Here is a 21352-nt window from a genome sequence, read left to right as displayed (position 1 = left end):
TCGTTTTTTTGTGCTAGTTTTATGCAACGCACATTCCAAAATGTAAGAGTTTACATCTTTTTTCAGCACAGCCGCTGTTGTTGTGATGTTCGGGTTGGGATGTTCGACAAGTACCACAAGAATCGTTAATTTTATCAAAAGTCCAAAGAAATTTTTCACTGGAATTTCGCTGCAACTTCTCCTCTTACCCCGTGAGATAATTAAGGAACAATCGACTATTTAAAAAAATTCGGCTCAACGATCACATCAAAACTGTTGGATGAATAAATTTCGTGACAAAAAGTGACACAAGTTTATGCCAACCCCTGGCACACCACGTTTAGCCCTGTGACCGCTGTTTGCTTGTGGAGGTTATAAATTTGTCTTTTTAGAAAAAATTTGCGAGAAACGACGGTTATGTTTATGTTAAGATCGAAAATTAGTTGGGCATATTGTTGGTATCATGTGGTTAACCAATAATGTGCATAAATGCCGATCAATTGTATTTCCAGTGTTGGGGTTTGGCATTAGCCAAGTGATGAGGTTCAATTTACCGACAGCTCTTGGGATGATAATCCAGTCGGTATCACCAGGTGGAACATACAGCAATATTGCTACTTATTGGTTGGACGGAGATATGGACCTCAGGTATATAAGCTAACTGCATTATCCGCCCTAAAGATATGCTTGACCTCAACCGCTGACACGTATGCGTTAAATAATATGAACATTGTATTTCAGCATAGTGATGACTACCGTCTCCACTCTTCTGGCGCTCGGATTTATGCCGATGTGGCTTTACGCATTCAGTGCGATTTTGCAATTGGATGAAACCTTGCGTGTGCCCTACAAAGCGATAGGTAAAAGTTCTGGAAAAAATATCCTATATATAGCATGCAACCTGAGTGCAGTCAAAAACTGACTCGAAACAAAGTCATAAAGAATTGTCGCAAGTTACTTGGATACAATTGCAGGTGGCTAAATAAAAGTTCTATATATTTCGGGAGCTAACTTACAAACAGCACCGGATTTTATTCTGTCTCACGTCTACATGCGTTACTCTTACAACATAACGAACTCACAATACGGGAACACAATTCTGCTCTCTTTGCGTACAGGAATCGGTTTGGCGGGAATGATTATCCCCATTCTAATAGGAATTGCTGTCCAGCACTTCGTACCATCAAAATCACGTTTCATAACTAAGGTGGGTATGAATTTTAAATGTTACTAGAACAACTTTGTGTCCACGCTTTTGGTTTTAGAATACATGTTTCGCTGCTTGTTAGGTAGATTTCATGTAGTAAAATTTTACACAACTTATTGCTAATGTGGGTATGCCGATATTATTTGTTTAAATTACACAACCAACCAAAGTATATATGCCGTTTTAAACGCGACAATTTACCTATAGTCGTATAGCACTCCCAGCAAGGCAGGTTTATGATTTACTTAGTTTTGTTACTATTGTTCGTCGCCTTTAACTTACTGCATTGTGTAATGGTGCTTGCGGATACATTGAAGTTCTTAAAACCGATAATAATTGAAAACCACACGGTAATAGTGACTGATTCTGGTTTATCCGGCCATACCATCAGATATTACCAAGCTACGCTCAGTAAAAACTCTTAGTTAAACTCGGCGACGCTGTTTGCCGGCCATGTGCATTTCTGTAATTGTGATTTTATTTCAGGTGCTTTCGATAATCGGTTCCAGTGTGGTGGTGGTTATAATGATTTTATCGGTGATCGGGGGACTGTTCAACCAAACAGACGCCAAACTTGCCGGGGTAAGTCATTAACCGAAAACTTTACTGTTGGCCACAAATGTTTAAACAATTGAAACCATCTCGTCCATCCACAGTCCGCATTCTTTTTTTTGTTCTGTGCATTCGCAATCGGTTACGCCGTTACGCGATTACCATTTCTCGGGTTCTCTCAACCGGAACGACGCACTGTCGGCATAGAAATCATGTTCCAAAGCGCCCCGGTTGCTTTGAACGTAATTTTTCTCTCATACAAGTAAGTAATACATTGACTTGGTTTGGATAGCACTAAAGCAAATTAATTACTGTTGACGTTTACAATCATTTGTTTGATTTTTGTACTGAATAAAAGCATTTCGTTTGCAAATACGCAGACAGCAACAAAGATATATGAATGTCACCTACAAACAGGAATGAAAGTAAATCGGTGAAATATTTTTTGTTTCGGTGAATAATTATTGCCGACATGGCGTTTTGGTAAACAAGTTCTTTAATCTTTGAAAATTGATTCTTATTTAGTAAATCTCACCTTAGTATATAAGAACGCATCGGGTTTATTTGTCGTGTAATTTGAAACGTTCCCGGTAACTTTTTTCTACTTGCCTCTGTATATGTCCTTTTAAAATGCGATATCAGTGTGAAGAATGAAGAAACTTGTTTGAGAGCACTTGTCATCTCGGCACGACCACTTGCATTCTACGTTAAACCCATTGTCGGCTTTCATTTATTTATATTTATTTATTTGACTCACCTGGATTTGAAACCAGGATACCCTGGCCACGAATCCAGAGCAGGTTTTCTTCTAGTTATAACTGTTTGTCAACGATCTCTTTGCAGAGATACTCCAAGTGTTGTGCCATCTATTGTTGCATATTCCTTTTTCTACGGTTCCATGCAATTGGTCGTGTCAGTTGTAGTTGTCACGGTTTATCTTCTCATGAAGAAGTTTGGATTCAATTACTTTGTTCCTGTGCAAAATGATGAGAGCAAGGCTGATGATCGACATGAGGGAGGTGACGTCACAAGTGCTCTAACTGCAGGGAAGAAAAATGGAACAAAGGTGTAAACTCAATAAGTGTGAATAATTTACACGTGGATTTACTTTGGTAATGTTTGTTTTAAAACACTTCTTCGATGCAAAAACTCTTTCGCATTCGCAGCTGCTGCGTGAGCTGAAAACATAAAAAAAAAACTTTTTTTCATTTGCTTAGCGAATCATATGTGCCATCTGAATGCTTGCCTTATATTGTTCGTAAATATTCATCATATCAAACCAAACAATCCCTTGAAAACCTAATATTACAGCGGGATATTTTATTTTCGTGTGTTTGTTGCCAATCTCATATTTAAAGTTTGGTAGTTGCAAGGGTGAATCCAAAAACTTTCCCTTTCGTGGGTGAGTGCGTGCCCTAACCTGGTTGGAATTTTTAAAACTTGCTAGTTGTAATGTGAATTGTTTCTTTGAGTAAGATATGAATTTTTGTTACCAACGATGTCTTCCAATGCTTTGATTTTGTGTTCAAAACAACAAACCTGAAAACAAATGCCCATGTAATGTGTAAATTTTGCATAAATCGGTTTCTGGATCCTATATACCGTGTAACGTATTGCATTTGCTGTCGGTACATGTGTGTTTTACGTCATATTATATTGACCACTTATCAGCAAATCGTGCGCTTCCATGTAATTCCCTTAAATATTTGTAAACCGCTTTGTTTGCTTGGGTTTCAGGTACATAACCCATGTATACAATTTCGTACACCCAGAACTTTGTAAATAACGCGTTTTGGTTTTGCTCTTTTTGTTTCGTGGTTGTTACGAACTTGTAGCAGTAACTCAACCTTTTCCGGACAGCTTCTCGACACCCTCCTACGGTTCAAAGTTGTTCGGTTCTCGTCAGTTCATTATACTCGTTTACGGCGTAACTATACTTGTCATTACGACGGGGAAAAAATAAAATTTCAAAAAAATCAATCAATTTCTGTATATCGCAATCGATCTACTTATGCCAGGATATTTAGGAACATGAGAAGACAAAATCCCCCAAATTGTGAGGGCATGAAACCGAAATATTATAAGTTAGATTATAATACCGGAGTTGGTGAGTAAAATTAGCCAAACTTGGTGTTATTCAGTTCCTATTTTATTACTGCATCATCGAAAGATGGCAGGCCGCAAGCTTAACAATTAGGCTTACCAAACTAATTGCCATCAACGGTTATCTGCCAAACCAACATCCGCTACCAATTTAATGAGTGGCTTTTCTGAAACCGGAAGTACCGTTAAAATTTTTAGAAGCGTATAAACTGTTCGGTTAAATTATTTATGTTTGCTAATCGCAGAATTATTGTTAACAAATTTCCTTTCATTTATTAACTCCTCTGTATATAGAATTCGGAATAGTTATGTTGACGTTTAACAGATTTAAATGTGAAAGATGTGGTTTAATGGCGATTGTTTAACTTGTGAAACGTCACCAAAGCGCAACAGAAATTTGTCGGTTTAATGGATCGTCATTTTAGGACAAAAAATAGGACGCGGTAAATACGAAACCCGTCGCATTTTCTCGATCCCGCACAGCACATGGCATTAACTTTACACGCAGCATAGTCAGCTATTACATTGTTCTACTAAAATTTCAAACAATTTTGGGGCATATGCTTAAGCCCTTTGCGTACAACATTGATATTTTAACTTCTGTGTTAATCTTTGCCAAACCCTAATGTTTGGTTTATGGTAAATGGTAATAACATGTTTTGGTAAGGCGCGAAAAAGCGTTAAGATTGTTACTCAGTATTATATGGGATGCTGGACATGCCATGCAGACGTTTCAAACTCATCTGTGTTCATCATCACTGCTTTGCACCCCCACGGAAACGCTATTTTCCTGTTGTGGTTTTGTTTTGTTTGTATTTGCCCCTTGGTAGACATAGCCGAGGTCGATGCTCTTCTCAGTCAGTTGGTAAAAGCACTGATGATAAACACAGTTTAAAATGATACCAGCATCCCAGATTATGTAATTCTTCCCAGTTTTATAGTAGCTACACAGCAAAAGCCGAACATTACTGAATGTAATAGACGCGATGTATGCCAAACCTTGTTACTTTGGTTATTGACGAAGCCATGCCGTGTTAGGCCATGAAGTAGGGACCGGGCGTTTGTCAGCTGAGTTAAGTTATAATCTACCAACAATTTTACTATGCCAGTTCTGCTAAGCATTTAGGATAAAAAATGCATGTTTTGCATAATGTATTGGTACTGACCAACCGATTTTGAGATACATTTTCCACTCGTTTGCAATCGCCGTGACGACTCTATTTGAATCAGATACTGACTTTGTTTTTCAAAGCGAAATATACAGATTAATAGATTTCGTTTTACGAAGCAAAGCCAGTGTCTTATTTAAATTCAAAAAAATTTAGCTGACAGATTTCAACCCGGAAAATAAACGTTTCCAGGCTATTTGAATGAAAATGTCTGCAACAAACTCCTCCTTTGCGGTTTCAGGTATGTCTACACGTTTTCTTTATATAGTGATAAAACTTTGAATAAGTATATTTGTGGAAGTTTCCATACATAATGTACATATTATTGGAAATTCTGGGCACTTGTAACTAGTGATGTGCCATGCCGGATCTGGGTAAAGGGACGCGGCCGGATAATTGCTTTGAAATTTACGACACAAAAACACACACAAATTTCACTGGTTTTCGGGACCCTGCTGCGAAAGACGACACCGATTCTCCTTTTCTTACTAGATAAACAAGGTCATCCTCATTTGTGACCTAATAAAGCAACATCAATCCATCAGTTTTGTCATGAAAATGTGCTTCATTTAGTTGATATATATGTTGGGGGAGCATACACGTCCACGTATTACACATTTCTGTCACACTAGTGTAACGCACGCTTAAATTGCGGTTAGCACATTGGCGAACTTAAATTATCCGGCTGGATTTGACCGATTTTTATCCGGATTCAGCCGGGCCGTATGATTTGGAACAGAAACATCACTACTTATAACCACCTAAAAACTAGAAGAAAAGGTGACGTGGATAATTTGTTTTGTGATTGTAAAATATATATTCAATTCACCCAAAAAGTCCAAATGTGTATTCAAGCTGCCTTCACGTGTTTAGGTTTTGAATCTTCTGCGAACAATTCGGCGACAGAAGGCGGACAATGGATATTGGATGTCACACAAAAACTTTCCTTGTACGTTTATATGTATTGGTGTCTTTTTAGATGTAACAATGCGACACAGAAAAAGCATTTCAAGTGCCCGCAAAGCAACAAACTTCTTAATTTGCATAAAACATCAATCACCTTATGCTGGGGTTGGTAAACTTGAAAATGTAAACTGTTGATAGATACATCGCGGATAGTTGGGTTGCCATTTCTTTCGCCATAATGGCCATTAAGGCGGTTTAAAAGTTGTCCATAATCGTATAAGCAGCAGTGTTAAATGGGGCCTTTTGATGCAGCTTTTTGATGCCTGTCTATTTTGTTTGTTGCAGTATTTGAGAAGGTTCTAATATTTTAATGTATTCGATAGCAGACACGTTTGAACTCTTGGCTTTCTGTGGCCACAGTTTGTAAAGTCTGGAATAATGAAGAAAACTTTTTCGGGGAAACCAATTTTTTTCGTGATTTCCAACCATGGGCAACAAACTTTTGGACTCTGCAACGTGCATTGACATAGTTAAATAACCTGGCATCTCTTGCAGTCGAAAGTTCCTTTTTTTAGTTTTATTTGCTAGTTTTATGCAACACACATACCAATATGTTTGAGTTTACATGTTTTTCAGCTCAGCCACTGTTACCGTCATGTTCGGGTTGGGCTGTTCGACAAGCACCACCAGAATCCTTAATTTTATCAAAACTCCAAAGAAATTTTTCACTGGAATTTCGCTGCAACTTCTTCTACTCCCCCGTGAGATAATTAAGGAATAATCGATTATTTTAAAAAATCTGCACAACGACTACATCAAAACTGTTGGATGAATAAATTTCGTGACACAAAGTGACACAAGTTTATGTCAACCCCTGGCAGGCCAGGTTTAGCCCTGAGACCGCAGTTTGCTTATGTCCGCCTTGGAGGGTACAAATTCGTCTTTTTTGTCAAAACTTTTTCTAAACACGGTTATGTTTATTTTAAGATTGAAAATTAGTTGGGCACATTGTTGGTATCATGTGGTTAACCAATAATGTGCATAAATGCCGATCAATTGTATTTACAGTGTTAGGGTTTTGCATTAGCCAAGTGATGAGGTTCAATTTAACGACAGCTCTTGGGATGATAATCCAGTCGGCTTCACCAGGTGGAACATACAGCAATATCGCTACTTATTGGTTGGACGGAAATATGGACCTCAGGTATATAAGCTAACCGCAAATCAATAACCACCTAGCAAATACACGATACTGTCCTGTTGGAAAAACGTCCACAAAATAACGCTATATAGAATCACCGCGAAAGCTATTTGTCTGCTTCCACTCAAGTAGCTCACCGTATATCCTATCTGATAAGCTAATGAAGAACTAAAGTCCTTATGGAACTATTCGTATGTGCCTATTAATTTGAAAGCTATATTTCAGCATAGTGATGACTACCGTCTCCACTCTTCTGGCGCTCGGATTTATGCCGATGTGGCTTTACGCATTCAGTGCGATTTTGCAACTGGATGAAACCCTCCGTGTGCCCTACAAGTGGCTAGGTAAAATTTCTGGAAAAAATATCCTATATATAGCATGCAACCTGAGTGCATTCGAAAACTGACTCGAAACAAAGTCATAAACAATTGTCGCAAGGTACTTGGATACAATTGGAGGATACAAAATTTACAAAATGATTTCTCTTAAGACCTGAGACCGTTCCATCCACACATTGAATCACTTTGCCATGCCTGCAATGATGACTAAATTGCGACGATCCCTTACAATGTGTTGTATTTTTCTAAACTTTCACAGTCACGGTGTGAGTTTCAGAATCGCACCGTGATTTTGATAAAATCCAAGTTTCTGAGAAAACTTGAATTTATGTCAAAATGATTTGTGAAAACAGAGTGAAACTCCTACGCCAGAACAAATCAAATCCAGTGGCGTTCTTAGAAAATTTTAACCTTACTTTTAGGAATCGGTTTGGCTGGAATGGTTGTCCCCATTTTAATAGGAATTGCTGTCCAGCACTTTCTCCCATCCAAAGCACGAATACTAACAAAGGTTGGTAGCAATGGAAGTGGTTTGTATAACCAAACTCTCACCTGGCCCTAAGAATTTAATCCATTGGTGGATCTTTGCCACCAGACACGACTTTCGGAAATCTTCTTGCAATGCTGTTTTATGAACTATTTGCACCATGAATTATTTTGTGCTTAATAATGTTTGACAAGCGGTATACATTTTTAAATCATAAAAAAGAGTGACTGCATTGTTGCCCAATAGAAAAACCGTTTTTCTCTGGTTAGCCAGGCAGACATAGATGGTCACCAGCGGCACACATGAGATTAATCGAAACGGAGGCAATGTTTACAAAAAAAATGTGAAAATGTAAAAAGCATCCTTTGATCTTTAGGTGTTTTCAATAACTGGTTCCATAATGATGGCGGGGTTGTTGTTCTTGATAATTATCGAAGGAATGTTGAATCAAACAGACGCCAAACTTGCCGGGGTAAGACATTAACCGAAAGCCGCTCCGTTAAGTCAAACACCACTAACATGCAGATTGTAAAACAATGGCACTGTCATGTATTTTACTATTTAACATCAGGTTCCTTTCCACAGTCCGCATTCTTGTTCTTGTTCTGTGCGTTCGCAATCGGTTACGCCGCTACGCGAATACCATTTCTCGGGTTCTCTCAACCGGAACGACGTACTATCGGCATAGAAATCATGTTCCAAAACGCTCCTGTTGCCTTCAATGTAATTTTTCTATCATACAAGTGAGTGAATTATTGACTTGGTTTTACAACGAAATAAAGGAATTTAGTAAATTCGAAGTTAAACTAACTTTTACGATTGGAGTACACCTTGGAAGTTGCTTTTTTAAATAACTAAGTTTCACAACTTTCGGGACCTTTAAGATTATCGGGTCATGTATTAAATAGGTTACAGAGAGGAAAACATGCTCAGAAATCTTCACACTGACCGATCTTTCACGCTATTTTTCAGAAATTCTCCACCCAATGTTGTGGTTTCAATAATTGTTTATTCTCTGTTCTATGGCACCGTGCAATGTTTCCTGGCTGCTGTAGTTGTCGTTGTTTATCTACTCATGAAAAAGTATGGATACAACAATTTTGTTCCGATAAAAGAGGTGGAAAACGAGGAAGATGGTGGAAATGACGAATACGGAGTCGCAAGTGTTCTCACTGGAAAGAAAACTGGGACTAAACTGCAAACACAAGATTGAAAAACTGTCCGGCATGACGTAATAATGTTTTAAACTATAGAAGATCCTCTAAACTTAATAATCACAAGTAGAAACAATATTTTTTATAGTCGGAAAAGGAGTGGTTTTAAAAGCGAAATATTCACGGCGAATATAACAGAAAGAATATAATACGTTGATTGTAATCAATATTATGCAGATTTATTTGAGCACATTTTTATTTAGGTTTTTAGTTATTGTAATGTTTTGGGGCGTGGCGATAACCTTTAGTCATTGCACATGTGATGGTAATTAATGCAATGCATACATGGCGGCAACAATAAACGGAAACGTTGTTGGTGCGTTATAATATATCACAAATGTGCGGATGTTATTACAGGGAAATGACACGATAACTTCATGGAAACAATAACATTGTTTCGGGGTATAGCATGCAGTAAATATACCACTCGATAATATCTGGAGGTTTAAGATTCGTCTTTTGTGACAAGGTGGGCTAACTACGCAACAGGCGGAGTTGCTGGTGCTTGACCGTTGTCATTTTGCAAAGTATGGTAAAGTGCATTTGAAGGGGTTACCTCGGTCTCATGGGAAAGTGGTATCTCTGGTGGGAAGGGATTTAAGTTTATTTGGGCGCGTGAGAGATAATGAGCAAGGGTTGGGCTTACACGTGGGTATAACCGTTGCCAGACTTGCTTGGCTGAAAAAACTTTTAGGACGACTCCTCAAATTAATGATAAAACGACCATGACGGACAGTAAACTGCTCCAAAAAGGGTCGTAAATCGATATTGTCATTGGTAACGTTTGTTTTAAGTACTAAATGGATATTGTTTGAGATGTGCAAATGTGCCACAACTGTTCATTTGGTTGCGCTCCAAAATACGAGTTTATGTGTTCGTCCTGCAGTTTGGTTTGAGTTAAGGAGTAGTAGATATATTTATATAAAATGGCCGTGATAATTTGTTGATATCCGTGTCATCATGGGATGATAAAGCTGCTCTTTTGGGGCATTACGTCAGCAAGCACAACACGGTGCTAAGCACAAAGCCTAGCCTGGATAAATGCTATTTCGTAACGTTTGTCGAACAACCTTGCTGCAGAACACTTGACATATGCGAGTTGAAATGGCAGGCCATAACCAATGCAACAATTAACGTTCAACGCATGGTGTTGCCCAGGATACGATAAACACAACGTTTTCCTATTGTTTTTATTTTTTATTTACATTTTTTATTTACATTTTCTATTTACATTTTAATCTTTTAAACCGTTCTAATCCATCCAGCCACTGGTGTGGTGCCTGCAAATGTTATCTTTGCACCCGCGAGCAAACCGCTGACGCAACAACGTGTTTCGTTGCTACCGTTCAACTGCTGCTGTGCTTGTGTGCTTGCTTGTGTGTTTTTATTTGGTTTGGTACAGGATTGCGGTCTGGAGGTAAAATGTGTACATGTTAGTATTGATGTGTGCCATGGATGCTAATCACTACGATTACTCTTGTTGTTGTTTTTAAAATACTGAGGATGCCGCAATTTATATATTCAAAAAAACATCTTGCTTGGCTGATTAAGTATAAATCTAGGCCAGTCCCAGTTATCACTTTTTGAAAGAATTTAAACGCTTTAATCCCAAACCAATCCAAGTCGTCAGTGGGACATCTCCGCTTTTTTATAAACGTTTTTAACATGGGATAGTGAACAATAAAACGATAGATTTTCCCTTGTATTTAGAAATGGAAATTTCGGTTAGGTTGGTATGTATCTAACATTGTACATTAGAGTGTAATTCTCCGAATATTGGTGCCAGACGGTTGATTTCGAGGAAGTTGGCCAGACTATTTCACGAAGCAACGTCCGTGTCACGTATAGTTGGTTGTACTGAAGGGAGTGGAGTAAACATACATTTCGGTACGAACAGGTGATTTCTGTGATCTTGCTGCTTTGCTTTGCCCTGTAGGTAATGACAGAGTGAGATGGATAGATGCGGGTATTGGATGTTAATAAAACTGAAAGATAAAATTGTAGTTGGCATTATAGGTATGTTATGTCAGCATTCAGTAGTTATATATACTTGTGCGCATTTGTGGTCGTTAAGTTCGTTTAAGTGAAACCCGGTAGAATTAGAGATGGCTTTGAGTGGAGGTCGGAGCGGGTCTTAAAATTTGGTCTGGTAAAGGTGGTGATTGGTTCTACACATTACTCCTATTGGTGTAGATTGCGTCTTTGCGCAGGCAGTTATATGTTTCATACTATTTCCAATGGTGGTTGGACATTAAAAGGGATAGGATTTCAACATGGTACGGTGGGTGTTTATCGTTCAGGTACTGATTAAAGTCGTGGATATTATTTGGTTTACGGTGGGGCAGTTGAAGGTTGCTTTGGGTGGCCAGACATAAACTTCGGAGTAGGCTAAGCACTTTCCTGTGCTGATTTTGCAATATCCCAGTGACATAAATGGTGTGGGTATTTTCTTGGTCATTGGGTTGTAAAGTAGGGTGAATCTGGTTAGAATGGCATTCTTAGTTTTCACTGAGGTGGCTCAAGGCCAGTGGTATTGGTGATTTATCTTATTGCGGGTTTGGTAAATGACGTCAATTTCGTTTTGTAATTGGCCGATTTGAAAAGCGTGCGAAGTGCGATTTCACGTGAGGCATTCTTATAGGTTTGGTGGTGGCACATTATTCGTTTTTATGCGTTGTTTGTGCACCAAAGAAATAAAGTATCCGTGGTAACAACTTCTACGGCAGAGCAAGAGACAGCTGCAATCTCTTTCAAATTTCTCAAGGCGGAAAAACCTTGACATGAAATTTTCTGGTCATGTTTAGGAATTGGCGCAGACAGGTGGAAAAATCGTACTCGGCTATTTGCATTAATTGCCACATAATGATCACGAAAGCTGCTGTGTGGGTGGCTTGGAAAGGTGCGCGAACCCATCCTGAATAACATTACTGCAGTAATGTGGATTATTTTACAATCATTTTATTATATGTTTGCCTTCCATCTGTAATTTATAGGGATGCACCGAAAGTTCGGTTTGCCGAATTTATTCGGCCGAAACTAAGGTTTTTTATAATTATTCGGTTTCGGCCGAATATTTTCGCAAAATTCGAAAAAAAGTGGAATTTTGCGTGCCCAAATGACGCTTTTATATAAGATTTTAAAATAACTTCCAAAACGGTTCACAGGTTTCGCAGCCAAGCTGTATCATCTACTTTTCCCGAAAAGTCGGACAAAGAACTGAAAAATTAATCTCCCGGTGATGTTTGAGAGCTTGATTTTTTAGATCTCGCTGCGACTTGTTGGGAAAAGTTGCTCATCCAACTTGGCTGCAAAGCCTGTGAACCTAATGATCAAAATACTAGAGCTGAGATCGCCAAATATAAAGGGCCTGCGCAGTAGGGCGATCCTGCCTTGCTATACGAAAGCATGGTATTACTTCTGCTTTAACATCCAAAAATGTGATTTTTTTCAACAAAGTAACATCGTGCTAAATGTGGCGAAATTCCAGTGCCTTATTTAACTTCAGATAATTAAGCTGACAGTTTACATCTTGAAAATAAACGTTTCCAAGCAATTTGAACAGAAATGTCCGCAACAAACTCCTCCTTTGCGGTTTCAGGTATGTCTACTTGTTTTCTATATATAGTGATAAAACTTTAAATAAGTATATCCATGGAAGTTTCAAATACATAACGTACATATCCATGGAAAATTCTGGGCACTTAGTGATGTGCTATGCCGGATCTGGGAAAACGATACAGATTCTCCTTTTCTTACTGTATAAACAAGGTCATGCCTATTTGTGACCTAATTAAGCAACATCAATGCATCAGTTTTGCCGTAAAAATGTGCTGTATTTAGTTGGTCAAAATGTCCATGGTTTGGAAAGGTTTCCGCAATGAAGATATTTCATACTGAGGCTAAACCACATCACAAATAAGTTTGTTTTTAACACACATTTTTGTCTCGTTGGTATAACGTACGCTTGCGGTTAGCAAATTGCCGAACTTAAATTATCCGACCGGATTTGACCAATTACTATCTGGATTCAACCAGGCCGTATGATTTGGAACAGAAACATCACTACTTATAACCATAACCATATAAAAAAATAGGCAAAAAGGTGACGTTGTTAATTTGTTTTGTGATTGTAAAATATATTGCCAATTCACCCCAAATTCCAAATGTGTATTCAAGCTGCCTTCACGTGTTTAGGTTTCGCGAACAATTCGACGACAGAAGGTGGACAATGGATAATGGTCATCACACAAAAACTCTCCTTGTACGTTTATATGTATTGGTGTTTCTTTAGATGCCTTAAAGATGAATAATGCTTGACATCTCACGTAATTCTCAAATGTTCAATTAATCGAGATTTTCTGAAAGACTAATACATATCGCGAAAAAAGCATTTTAAGTGTCTGCAAAGCAACAAACTACTTAAGTTGTTTTCAGTTTCTTGAAACATCAATCACCTTCTATGCCAGGGTTGGTAAACCAGTAAATGTAAACTGTTGATTTTTTCAAGCTGTTTTTTGTGGCCCGTCTATTTTGTTAAGTTATAGTTTGCTGCAGTATTCGAGAAGGTTGTATTGTTTTGCCTCCATCGATAGCAGGTACGTTTGAGCGCTTGGCTTTCTGTGGTCACAGGTTTGTATCTAGATGTAAGTTTCGAAATAATGGTTTTTGTTTTTACTGTGTTTTTTTCATTGTTTTATGCAACACACATTCCAAAATGTAAGAGTTTACATCTTTTTCAGCGCAGCCACAGTTATTGTGATGTTCGGGTTGGGATGTTCGACAAGCACCTCCGGAATCGTTAATTTCATCAAAACACCAAAGAAATTTTTCACTGGAATTTCGCTTCAACTTCTCCTACTTCCCCGTGAGATAATTCAGAACTAACGTATTTAGAATAATTTACTTTCAAAAGTCTGCGACTACATCACAGCTGCGGTATGATAAACTTTTCTGACACAAATGTACAGCAACCCCTTTCAGGCCAGATTGGCCTGCGGTTCGCAGTTTGCCTATGTCCGGCCTGGATTAGTCCTTTCTGTCAAAAATTTCTCTAAACACGGTTATGTTAAAGCCGAGTAATAATTGGACATGATGTTGGTATCTTAGCTATGTGCGGTAATTCAACAATGTGCACGGATATCGATCAATTGTATTTCCAGTGTTGGGGTTTTGCATTAGCCAAGTGATGAGGCTAAACTTACCGACAGCTCTTGGGATGATAATCCAGTCTGCTTCACCAGGTGGAATATACAGCAATATCGCTACTTATTGGTTGGACGGAGATATGGACCTCAGGTATAAAAGCTAGTCGCAAATCAATAACCATCTAGCAAATACACGATACTGCTGATGAGCCAATAAAGAACCAAGCAAGTGCTTAAGAATATGAACTTTATATTTCAGCATAGTGATGACCACCGTCTCCACTCTTCTGGCGCTCGGATTTATCCCGATGTGGCTTTACGCTTTCAGTGCGATTTTGCAACTGGATGAAACCCTCCGTGTGCCCTACAAAGCGCTAGGTAAAATATCCTATATATAACGTGCTAACTGAGGGCATTCGAAAATTGACTCCAAACAATGTCATAAGGAATTGTCACAGTGTACCAAACAAGGTACATTCATACAATTTCGGGATACAAAGACCTGAGACCGGTCAAGTCCATACATTGAATTGCTTTGCCATGACTACCAAAATGACTAAATTGCGACCATCCCTTGCAATGTGTTGTGTTCTACTAATTTTTCACAGTCACTGCGTGAGTTTCAGAACCGATAAAATCTAAGGTTAAACCTGAGAAAACTTTAACTTTTCTTGAACAAATTTGAACACACAGAGTGAAACACATACGCCAGAACAAATCAAATCCAGTGGCGTTCTTAGAAAATTTTAACCTTACTTTTAGGAATCGGTTTGGCTGGAATGGTTATCCCCATTTTAATAGGAATTGCTGTCCAACACTTTCTCCCATCCAAAGCACGAATACTAACAAAGGTTGGTAGCGATGGAAGTGGTTTGTATCACAAAACTTTCACCTATGATTTAAATATAATTCATTGGTGGATCTTTGCCACCAGACACGACTTTTGAAAAACTTCTTACAATGCTATTTTATAACGGTGTTTACATATCGAATTATTTTTTGCTGAATAATGTTTGGAAATCCGTAGATTTTTCCTTTCTTAAAACATGAAAAAGAGTGACTGCATTGTTTCCACAAACGGAAAACCCTTTTTCTTTGGTGAGTTGGCCAGGCAGACATAGGTGGTCACAAGTGGCACATATGAGATGAATAGTCGAAAGAACGGCAATGTTTGTGCAACATGTATGTCAAAGTAAATACAAGATTTCATCTTCAGGTGTTTTCAATAACTGGTACCATGTTGATGGGGGGGTTGTTGATCTTCGTAATGATCAAAGGAATGATGAATCAAACAGACGCCAAACTTGCCGGGGTAAGTCATTAACCGAAAACCGCTCCTTTAAGTCAAACACGATACTCACAAGCAGAATGTAAAACAAAGCACTGTCAAAAATTTTACTTTTTAACATCTCGTCCATTCCACAGTCTGCATTCTTGTTCTTGTTCTGTGCGTTCGCAGTCGGTTACGCCGCTACGCGGATACCATTTCTCGGGTTCTCTCAACCGGAACGACGCACTATCGGCATAGAAATCATGTTCCAAAGCTGCCCTGTTGCTTCCAATATAATTTTTCTATCATACAAGTGAGAGATTTATTGACTTGGTTTTACAACGCATGAAAGGAATTTAGTAAATTCGAAGTTAAACTAACTTTTACGATTGGAGTACTTCTTGGAAGTTGCCTTTTTAAATAAATAAGTTTGACAACTTTCGGGACCTTTAAGATTATCGGGTCATGTATTGAATTGGTTACAGAGAAGAAAACATATTTAGAAATCTTGTGAAGTTAGAACATCTCTTACGGACCAATGTTTCACGCTATTTTTCAGAAATTCTCCACCCAATGTTGTGGTTTCAATAATTGCTTATTCTCTGTTCTATGGCACCGTGCAATGTTTCCTGGCTGCTGTAGTTGTCGTTGTTTATCTACTCATGAAAAAGTTTGGATACAACTACTTTGTTCCGATAAAAGAGGTGGAAAACGAGGAAGATGTTGGGAATGAAGAAGACGGAGTCGCAAGTGTTCTCACTGGAAAGAAAACTGGGACAAAGTTGTAAACGCAAGATTGTATAACTGACATGCTGCTTTGCTTGTTGACTGCAGTTTGTTGATTGGATGGCTATTCCATTTATAAATATTTGCCTTTGCATTATATTTTATTATAGTTAAGTAAGACATAGTTAGTTTATTGCTTTTCAAATGCTAAATGAAGTAAGACATATTTGCAAAATTAGGAAAGTAAATTTTGTCTGGCATGGCACAATAATATATCTAACCTCGTTGACTATTTAATTTTTTGTAAAAACAAAACTTCCATGCTATGAAACCTAATTTTTTTTAATTCCGACATCAAAACAAGGATTTGTTGATGTGTTTTGTTTCAACATGCGATACCGTTGATGCCTGTAAATACCGCCGAAATATATCTATCCTGAACAACGTAAAACAAACGACTTGGGATATCGCAGTGAAGATGGTGAAGACCTGATGAATATGTTGGCATCTGTAGCGTCACCTACACAAGTGACTCCGAGCTCGCATGTTCTTGTATTAAGTTGTGTTAGCACAAATACACTGCCATGGTTACTAAGACTCTACAAGCTATTCGCCGGCTCTGGATTTATTCAAGCCTAATGATAAACTGTTTATTTGGATCCCACTCAATCCTGCAAAGTTGCTGTTGGGAGAGACATTTAGGAAAAGTTATTGGCCATCAGGCAAACAGGCGCGCCAATAAGGCCATTGCAGTATTGGGTATCGCTAAATTCCTTTTCGAAAGAAGGCGCACAACAGGAAGAACAACGTGGCGGGACGTCTGGTGCTTTTTACGGTTTGGCAGCCGCTTAAAGTCCTTTGGCCGAAATAACTAATGTTCCAAAATAGTCAGGTAGTAACAAAGCAGTCATTCTTTCTTAAAAAACACTTTCGTTCATGATTGGTCTATATTTCTACATGGGTAACGAAAATTTCTGCACACTCAAAAATCGGGCAATAGAGTCAATAACGCTTTTCATAAAGAGCTGCAGACGGCCCTGTCTGTACGAACATATTAAGGACACACAAGATGACCTTGACATTGTCCCCCACGTGGTTGATGAACTGACGTTTTCATTTATCTTGTTATATTTTTCCACGTACATATCAGATATTGTGTATTATGCCTACAAACGGCCTATGAAGCCTCATAACGGTTGTTTATGTATTGATTCTGTAGGCACTTATGACGGAACCAAGACGATGAAAATGTAGAATAATGTTCTGTTATTTTTGTTAAATGAACCTTGTCTGTTTAAATATCAAACATGCTGACAGAATGACACAAACCTTACGTTAGGGTCGAACCATTTTGTGGGCCTACTAGAAATTCTGCATTAAATTTACCTTGTATGAAAACATACACACTTAATGCAAATATATTTGGAACTACTTAAGCAGCATTACTCTTGGATAAATGTACCAAGCTTTTAAGCCCAAACAAATTAAATTAAACATATACTGCTGCTTATTGATCAAACGGTAGTTCACGAGTTCACCCATTGTAAAGTTGCAATAGTGATCTGAGATAGTAGCCATGATGCCCCACAAATACATTTTAGAATCATATATTGTCGAAGGCAAAGAAAAAGTAACAGCATTACTCAATAGAACGTCTTTTGTCGGAGACTGTTGCCAAGCATTTTGCCTAGTTGCTGTATTACGATCGTTGGTCTTTTTATTACTTCCTATTATCGATATAAAAACAAATTTGCGTGCAACTTTTCGAATTGTTCGTTTTATTAAAATTTAAGAGTTCCGTGGTCATTTTTGTTCTACAGATTTCTATGCGCCAAGTTACACACGAAATTTAAAATAAAGTACGTTATCTTCAAACACTTAGTTTTGTTACCTGAGTTGTCACGAACCACAGCTAGAAGAGGCAAAATATTAGCCTCTTACAAGTTGTTGTAATGATGTTATTAGCCGGGTGACTTATTGACTTGCAAGTAGAGCGCTTCGTTGTCCTCCCTTGACTGAGCCATGTCTTGGTTTAAAGCTAAAGGAAGAACGTCATGATTTGACAGGCGTCAAAGTGACGAGACCACACTTTCGCGACGCGAGATAAGGGTGCAAAGAATAAGCTGCATGGATATGTCAATTAAAGCGAATCTGCACAGCAGCAGAGAGCGGAATTCAGATTTGGAAGCATTGCATTGTGTAAAGTACGAAGTATCTAATTTCGCAAATCTTACAACGTTAAAAAGATTGATCGCACGTTTAGAGTTACAGCAAAAGTAGGCACTTTACAAAAAATATTATTATATTTCTATCACTACGTTTCAAGACACAGTCCTGCAAATGTGTTTGAGGCTTAGTGCTATTGTAGAAGTGACCATCCAGTCCGAAGCAACTATGTATGCTAACATGATGTAAATATACAAATTTGGTGATTTAACTATATTACGTTGACATATACACGAAATAATGCCATTTTATATTCGCTTTTGCTTTTGAAAATGCATTAGGATCGTGCCACCAGAATGCAAACTAAGTTAGTAATTTTCTTATGGTTTTAATTGCAAGGGTAGACAGTTGTTAATGAATTTCTGAATACAAAATTAAAACCCAGCAGTTTCTTCAGTAATGGAGAAGAACTACAAGGTTCAGATAGTTGGCGATGATGACTGGACCGAAGTATGTGCACTGCTTGTCGACTCACTGTGCGATCTCAATTTTTACAAGGACATAGAACCGAACTCGGATTTGAGATCGCAATTTCTGAAACGCTACTTGGAGGAGCAATATCATCGCAGCCGGAAGCAACACGCCACTGAATTCTTCTGGTGTTTGAAACGTCTAGAAAACCCGTGTCACTGTTTTGATCTGACTGCCACCAACCACCACGAGGGCCGGCACTGCGAGCTTGTAATGGCGGCAAAACTTGCGCTACCGCGGGGATTCGCAATCCGCATTCCCGCAGATCTTCACGAGTGCTCTTCTGGCTTAATTACGAAAGGAAAATACGAGGAAATGCCATCATTCAGTGCAGAGATGAAGTCTAAGTTTCCACAGGCTTGCTCCAAAATGCGCTCTTACACTGAATGGTTCAAGGAACTCATCCAAGTAAGATAAAGCAATTGTAAACTCAAAGAAAAAATCGCAATTTTTAAGTTTCGCAAGCAAATAAGAATTACTATAATTTGTATGATTTGTAAATAAGTGAATAAACAGAGAACACGCAAACGGTAAAAGTGTAAGACCGGTTCCCTTTACTAAGCATTGTCATTCTTCCAGAGATACCAATTTATTACGATAGAAAGGCAAAAGTGTTTCTTTCTGTAATACAATAGGAATCGGGCAAAGACACTTTGCTACACAAGATTTCACATTTAAGCTTTTCACTTTTTAAAAGCAATTCTCAGAAGTTGAAAACACGGGTTTCTGGCAAGGAAGTCACATCTCCGTTGTGCCCGAATATCGGATGAGAGGAATATCTGCAGAGGGTTTGAAGGTTGGTTGTTGAATTGCGTGCAAACATGGATAGGTGCTCATGAAAACGATTTTGAACCATTGTTTAAGTCGTTGCTATGGTATTTTGTATTTCTGTCCATGGAATTTGCCGAACGAATGAAAATTTGGCTTTTACTTAATAGCATGTACGCGGAAAAAAACAACCTATGTGACCAAAATGTTTTCGGACTACAACCAAATTGTGACAATAAATTGTAAAATGTGTTTTTTTTTCTCCCAGGCAGCGACACGACACTTTTCACCGCTTGCTGCTGCAACCGAGCAACTTATGGTCATCAGCACAGGTGTCAAAATCTGTCGTTTCTTGTGCAAGAACGCTGGCTTCAGAGATTTACGTACCGGAAACTATCAAAGCCGAACCCGCTGGCTGATGTTGCTTGACATGAGGGACATCACCTCCACCGAAACAGGCCACACAGAAGCTTTTCTGCGTAAAATAACACGCTTGAACGATTGTATCTGTTAAGCGATTTCTATTTATCTAAAGCTTGCGAATATGATGGTAGTTTGTTGTGAAATGTAAAAGTATAAATTCGAGCATACCAAATAAAGTCGTAATAGTTCCGGTCGTGCTGCATTATCATTTTTCGTTATGTGTTATATTGTTTTATAATTACGGATAAACAAACGTGTACATATTGCATAAGGATCGTTATATTGGTTGCAATTTTAAGCTTATACCACTGGGGTTTCGGGATAAGTAAATTACATTATAAGTATTATTTTGAAATTAAGAAAATTATGAGCGAACGTGGTTTTCTGTTTTTTTTATGATTTGTTTTCTGTTTTAAATCATACATTACTTTCATGTTAATATAGTCCTGTATTTAATCGTTTGTATTTGTCTGTCAATTACAACAACAACAACACAAAACATGCAAATCTTCGCCTATCATCATATAAAATTAAACTATGGATGTTCGAGACTTGTGAAAACGCACTTAGGTTTTAATGCAACAGTTTTGCGTCCTAATAAATACTAATGTACTTAAGTTCAAAACGTGTTTGGCACTGAAATACAACTTCAGTTGTAACCTACTTTATTGCTAACGAAAATACATTGCTTTGATAATACTGCAGTGAAGTTCTGACTCCAAAACGATGCGTTTAACGCGAGAAGCACAGCTACGATATTTTCGAATTGAAAAAAAGGATTCACCAGAATCATTTAAAGCGCACCCCAAAATGTTTCAAGTTAGACAGATTGTGTGGTTGCAGGTGTAAAGCTTTGCTCCAACGGGGTCCAGTAATCTGTTGTTAAATTCTATTGGTGCAATTAAGGAAGTACTTTATATTATAGGCTTTGATTCTTCCTGGCGAAGGAATGTGGCAAAGCAACGATTGCAACCGGGCAGCTGTGATCCCTGTGCAATTTTCCTTCGGTCCGTAAATCAGCAGATGTAAGGAAGTCAGTCAGATTTATATCTAGAAACTAAAAGAGATTACAATGAAAAATTTGTTCAATATAACTCACATTTTACAGCGCAAAACGAGTTAGGATGGCAATATTTTATATTTGAATGATAAATACCCCAATATATGA

The 21352-nt window shown here is 38.2% G+C and overlaps 2 protein-coding genes across 2 annotated transcripts; both read left to right on the top strand.

The window, feature by feature from the left end:
- The first annotated feature begins 13934 nt into the window (after positions 1 to 13934).
- LOC145903117 (ileal sodium/bile acid cotransporter-like) lies at positions 13935 to 16358 on the top strand. Its single transcript, XM_082991195.1, has 7 exons — positions 13935 to 14020; positions 14316 to 14451; positions 14560 to 14678; positions 15063 to 15151; positions 15517 to 15612; positions 15726 to 15883; positions 16130 to 16358. The coding sequence occupies exons 2-7, from the start codon at positions 14342 to 14344 to the stop codon at positions 16356 to 16358; spliced, it is 801 nt and encodes a 266-aa protein (XP_082847321.1). The 5' UTR covers positions 13935 to 14020; positions 14316 to 14341.
- A 2508-nt stretch (positions 16359 to 18866) lies between these two features.
- Positions 18867 to 20634, top strand: LOC145903504 (uncharacterized). Its single transcript, XM_082991590.1, has 3 exons — positions 18867 to 19401; positions 19691 to 19789; positions 20030 to 20634. Exons 1-3 carry the CDS (start codon positions 18922 to 18924, stop codon positions 20273 to 20275), a joined length of 825 nt encoding a protein of 274 aa, XP_082847716.1. The 5' UTR covers positions 18867 to 18921; the 3' UTR covers positions 20276 to 20634.
- Positions 20635 to 21352: the final 718 nt, after the last annotated feature.

Source organism: Ascidia mentula, chromosome 5 (assembly GCF_947561715.1).
Source record: "Ascidia mentula chromosome 5, kaAscMent1.1, whole genome shotgun sequence".
Taxonomy (NCBI): domain Eukaryota; kingdom Metazoa; phylum Chordata; class Ascidiacea; order Phlebobranchia; family Ascidiidae; genus Ascidia; species Ascidia mentula.
This window is presented reverse-complemented; position numbering and strand designations above follow the sequence as displayed.

Excerpts from the sequence above, each read along its gene's own strand:
- LOC145903117 (XM_082991195.1), top strand. The coding sequence starts at position 14,342 with ATGAGGCTAAACTTACCGACAGCTCTTGGGATGATAATCCAGTCTGCT. Across the intron at positions 14,452-14,559 it reads GACGGAGATATGGACCTCAG|CATAGTGATGACCACCGTCT; the intron begins GTATAAAAGCTA and ends TTTATATTTCAG. Across the intron at positions 14,679-15,062 it reads TGTGCCCTACAAAGCGCTAG|GAATCGGTTTGGCTGGAATG; the intron begins GTAAAATATCCT and ends CCTTACTTTTAG.
- LOC145903504 (XM_082991590.1), top strand. The coding sequence starts at position 18,922 with ATGGAGAAGAACTACAAGGTTCAGATAGTTGGCGATGATGACTGGACC. Across the intron at positions 19,402-19,690 it reads GGTTCAAGGAACTCATCCAA|CAATTCTCAGAAGTTGAAAA; the intron begins GTAAGATAAAGC and ends ACTTTTTAAAAG. Across the intron at positions 19,790-20,029 it reads TATCTGCAGAGGGTTTGAAG|GCAGCGACACGACACTTTTC; the intron begins GTTGGTTGTTGA and ends TTTTTCTCCCAG.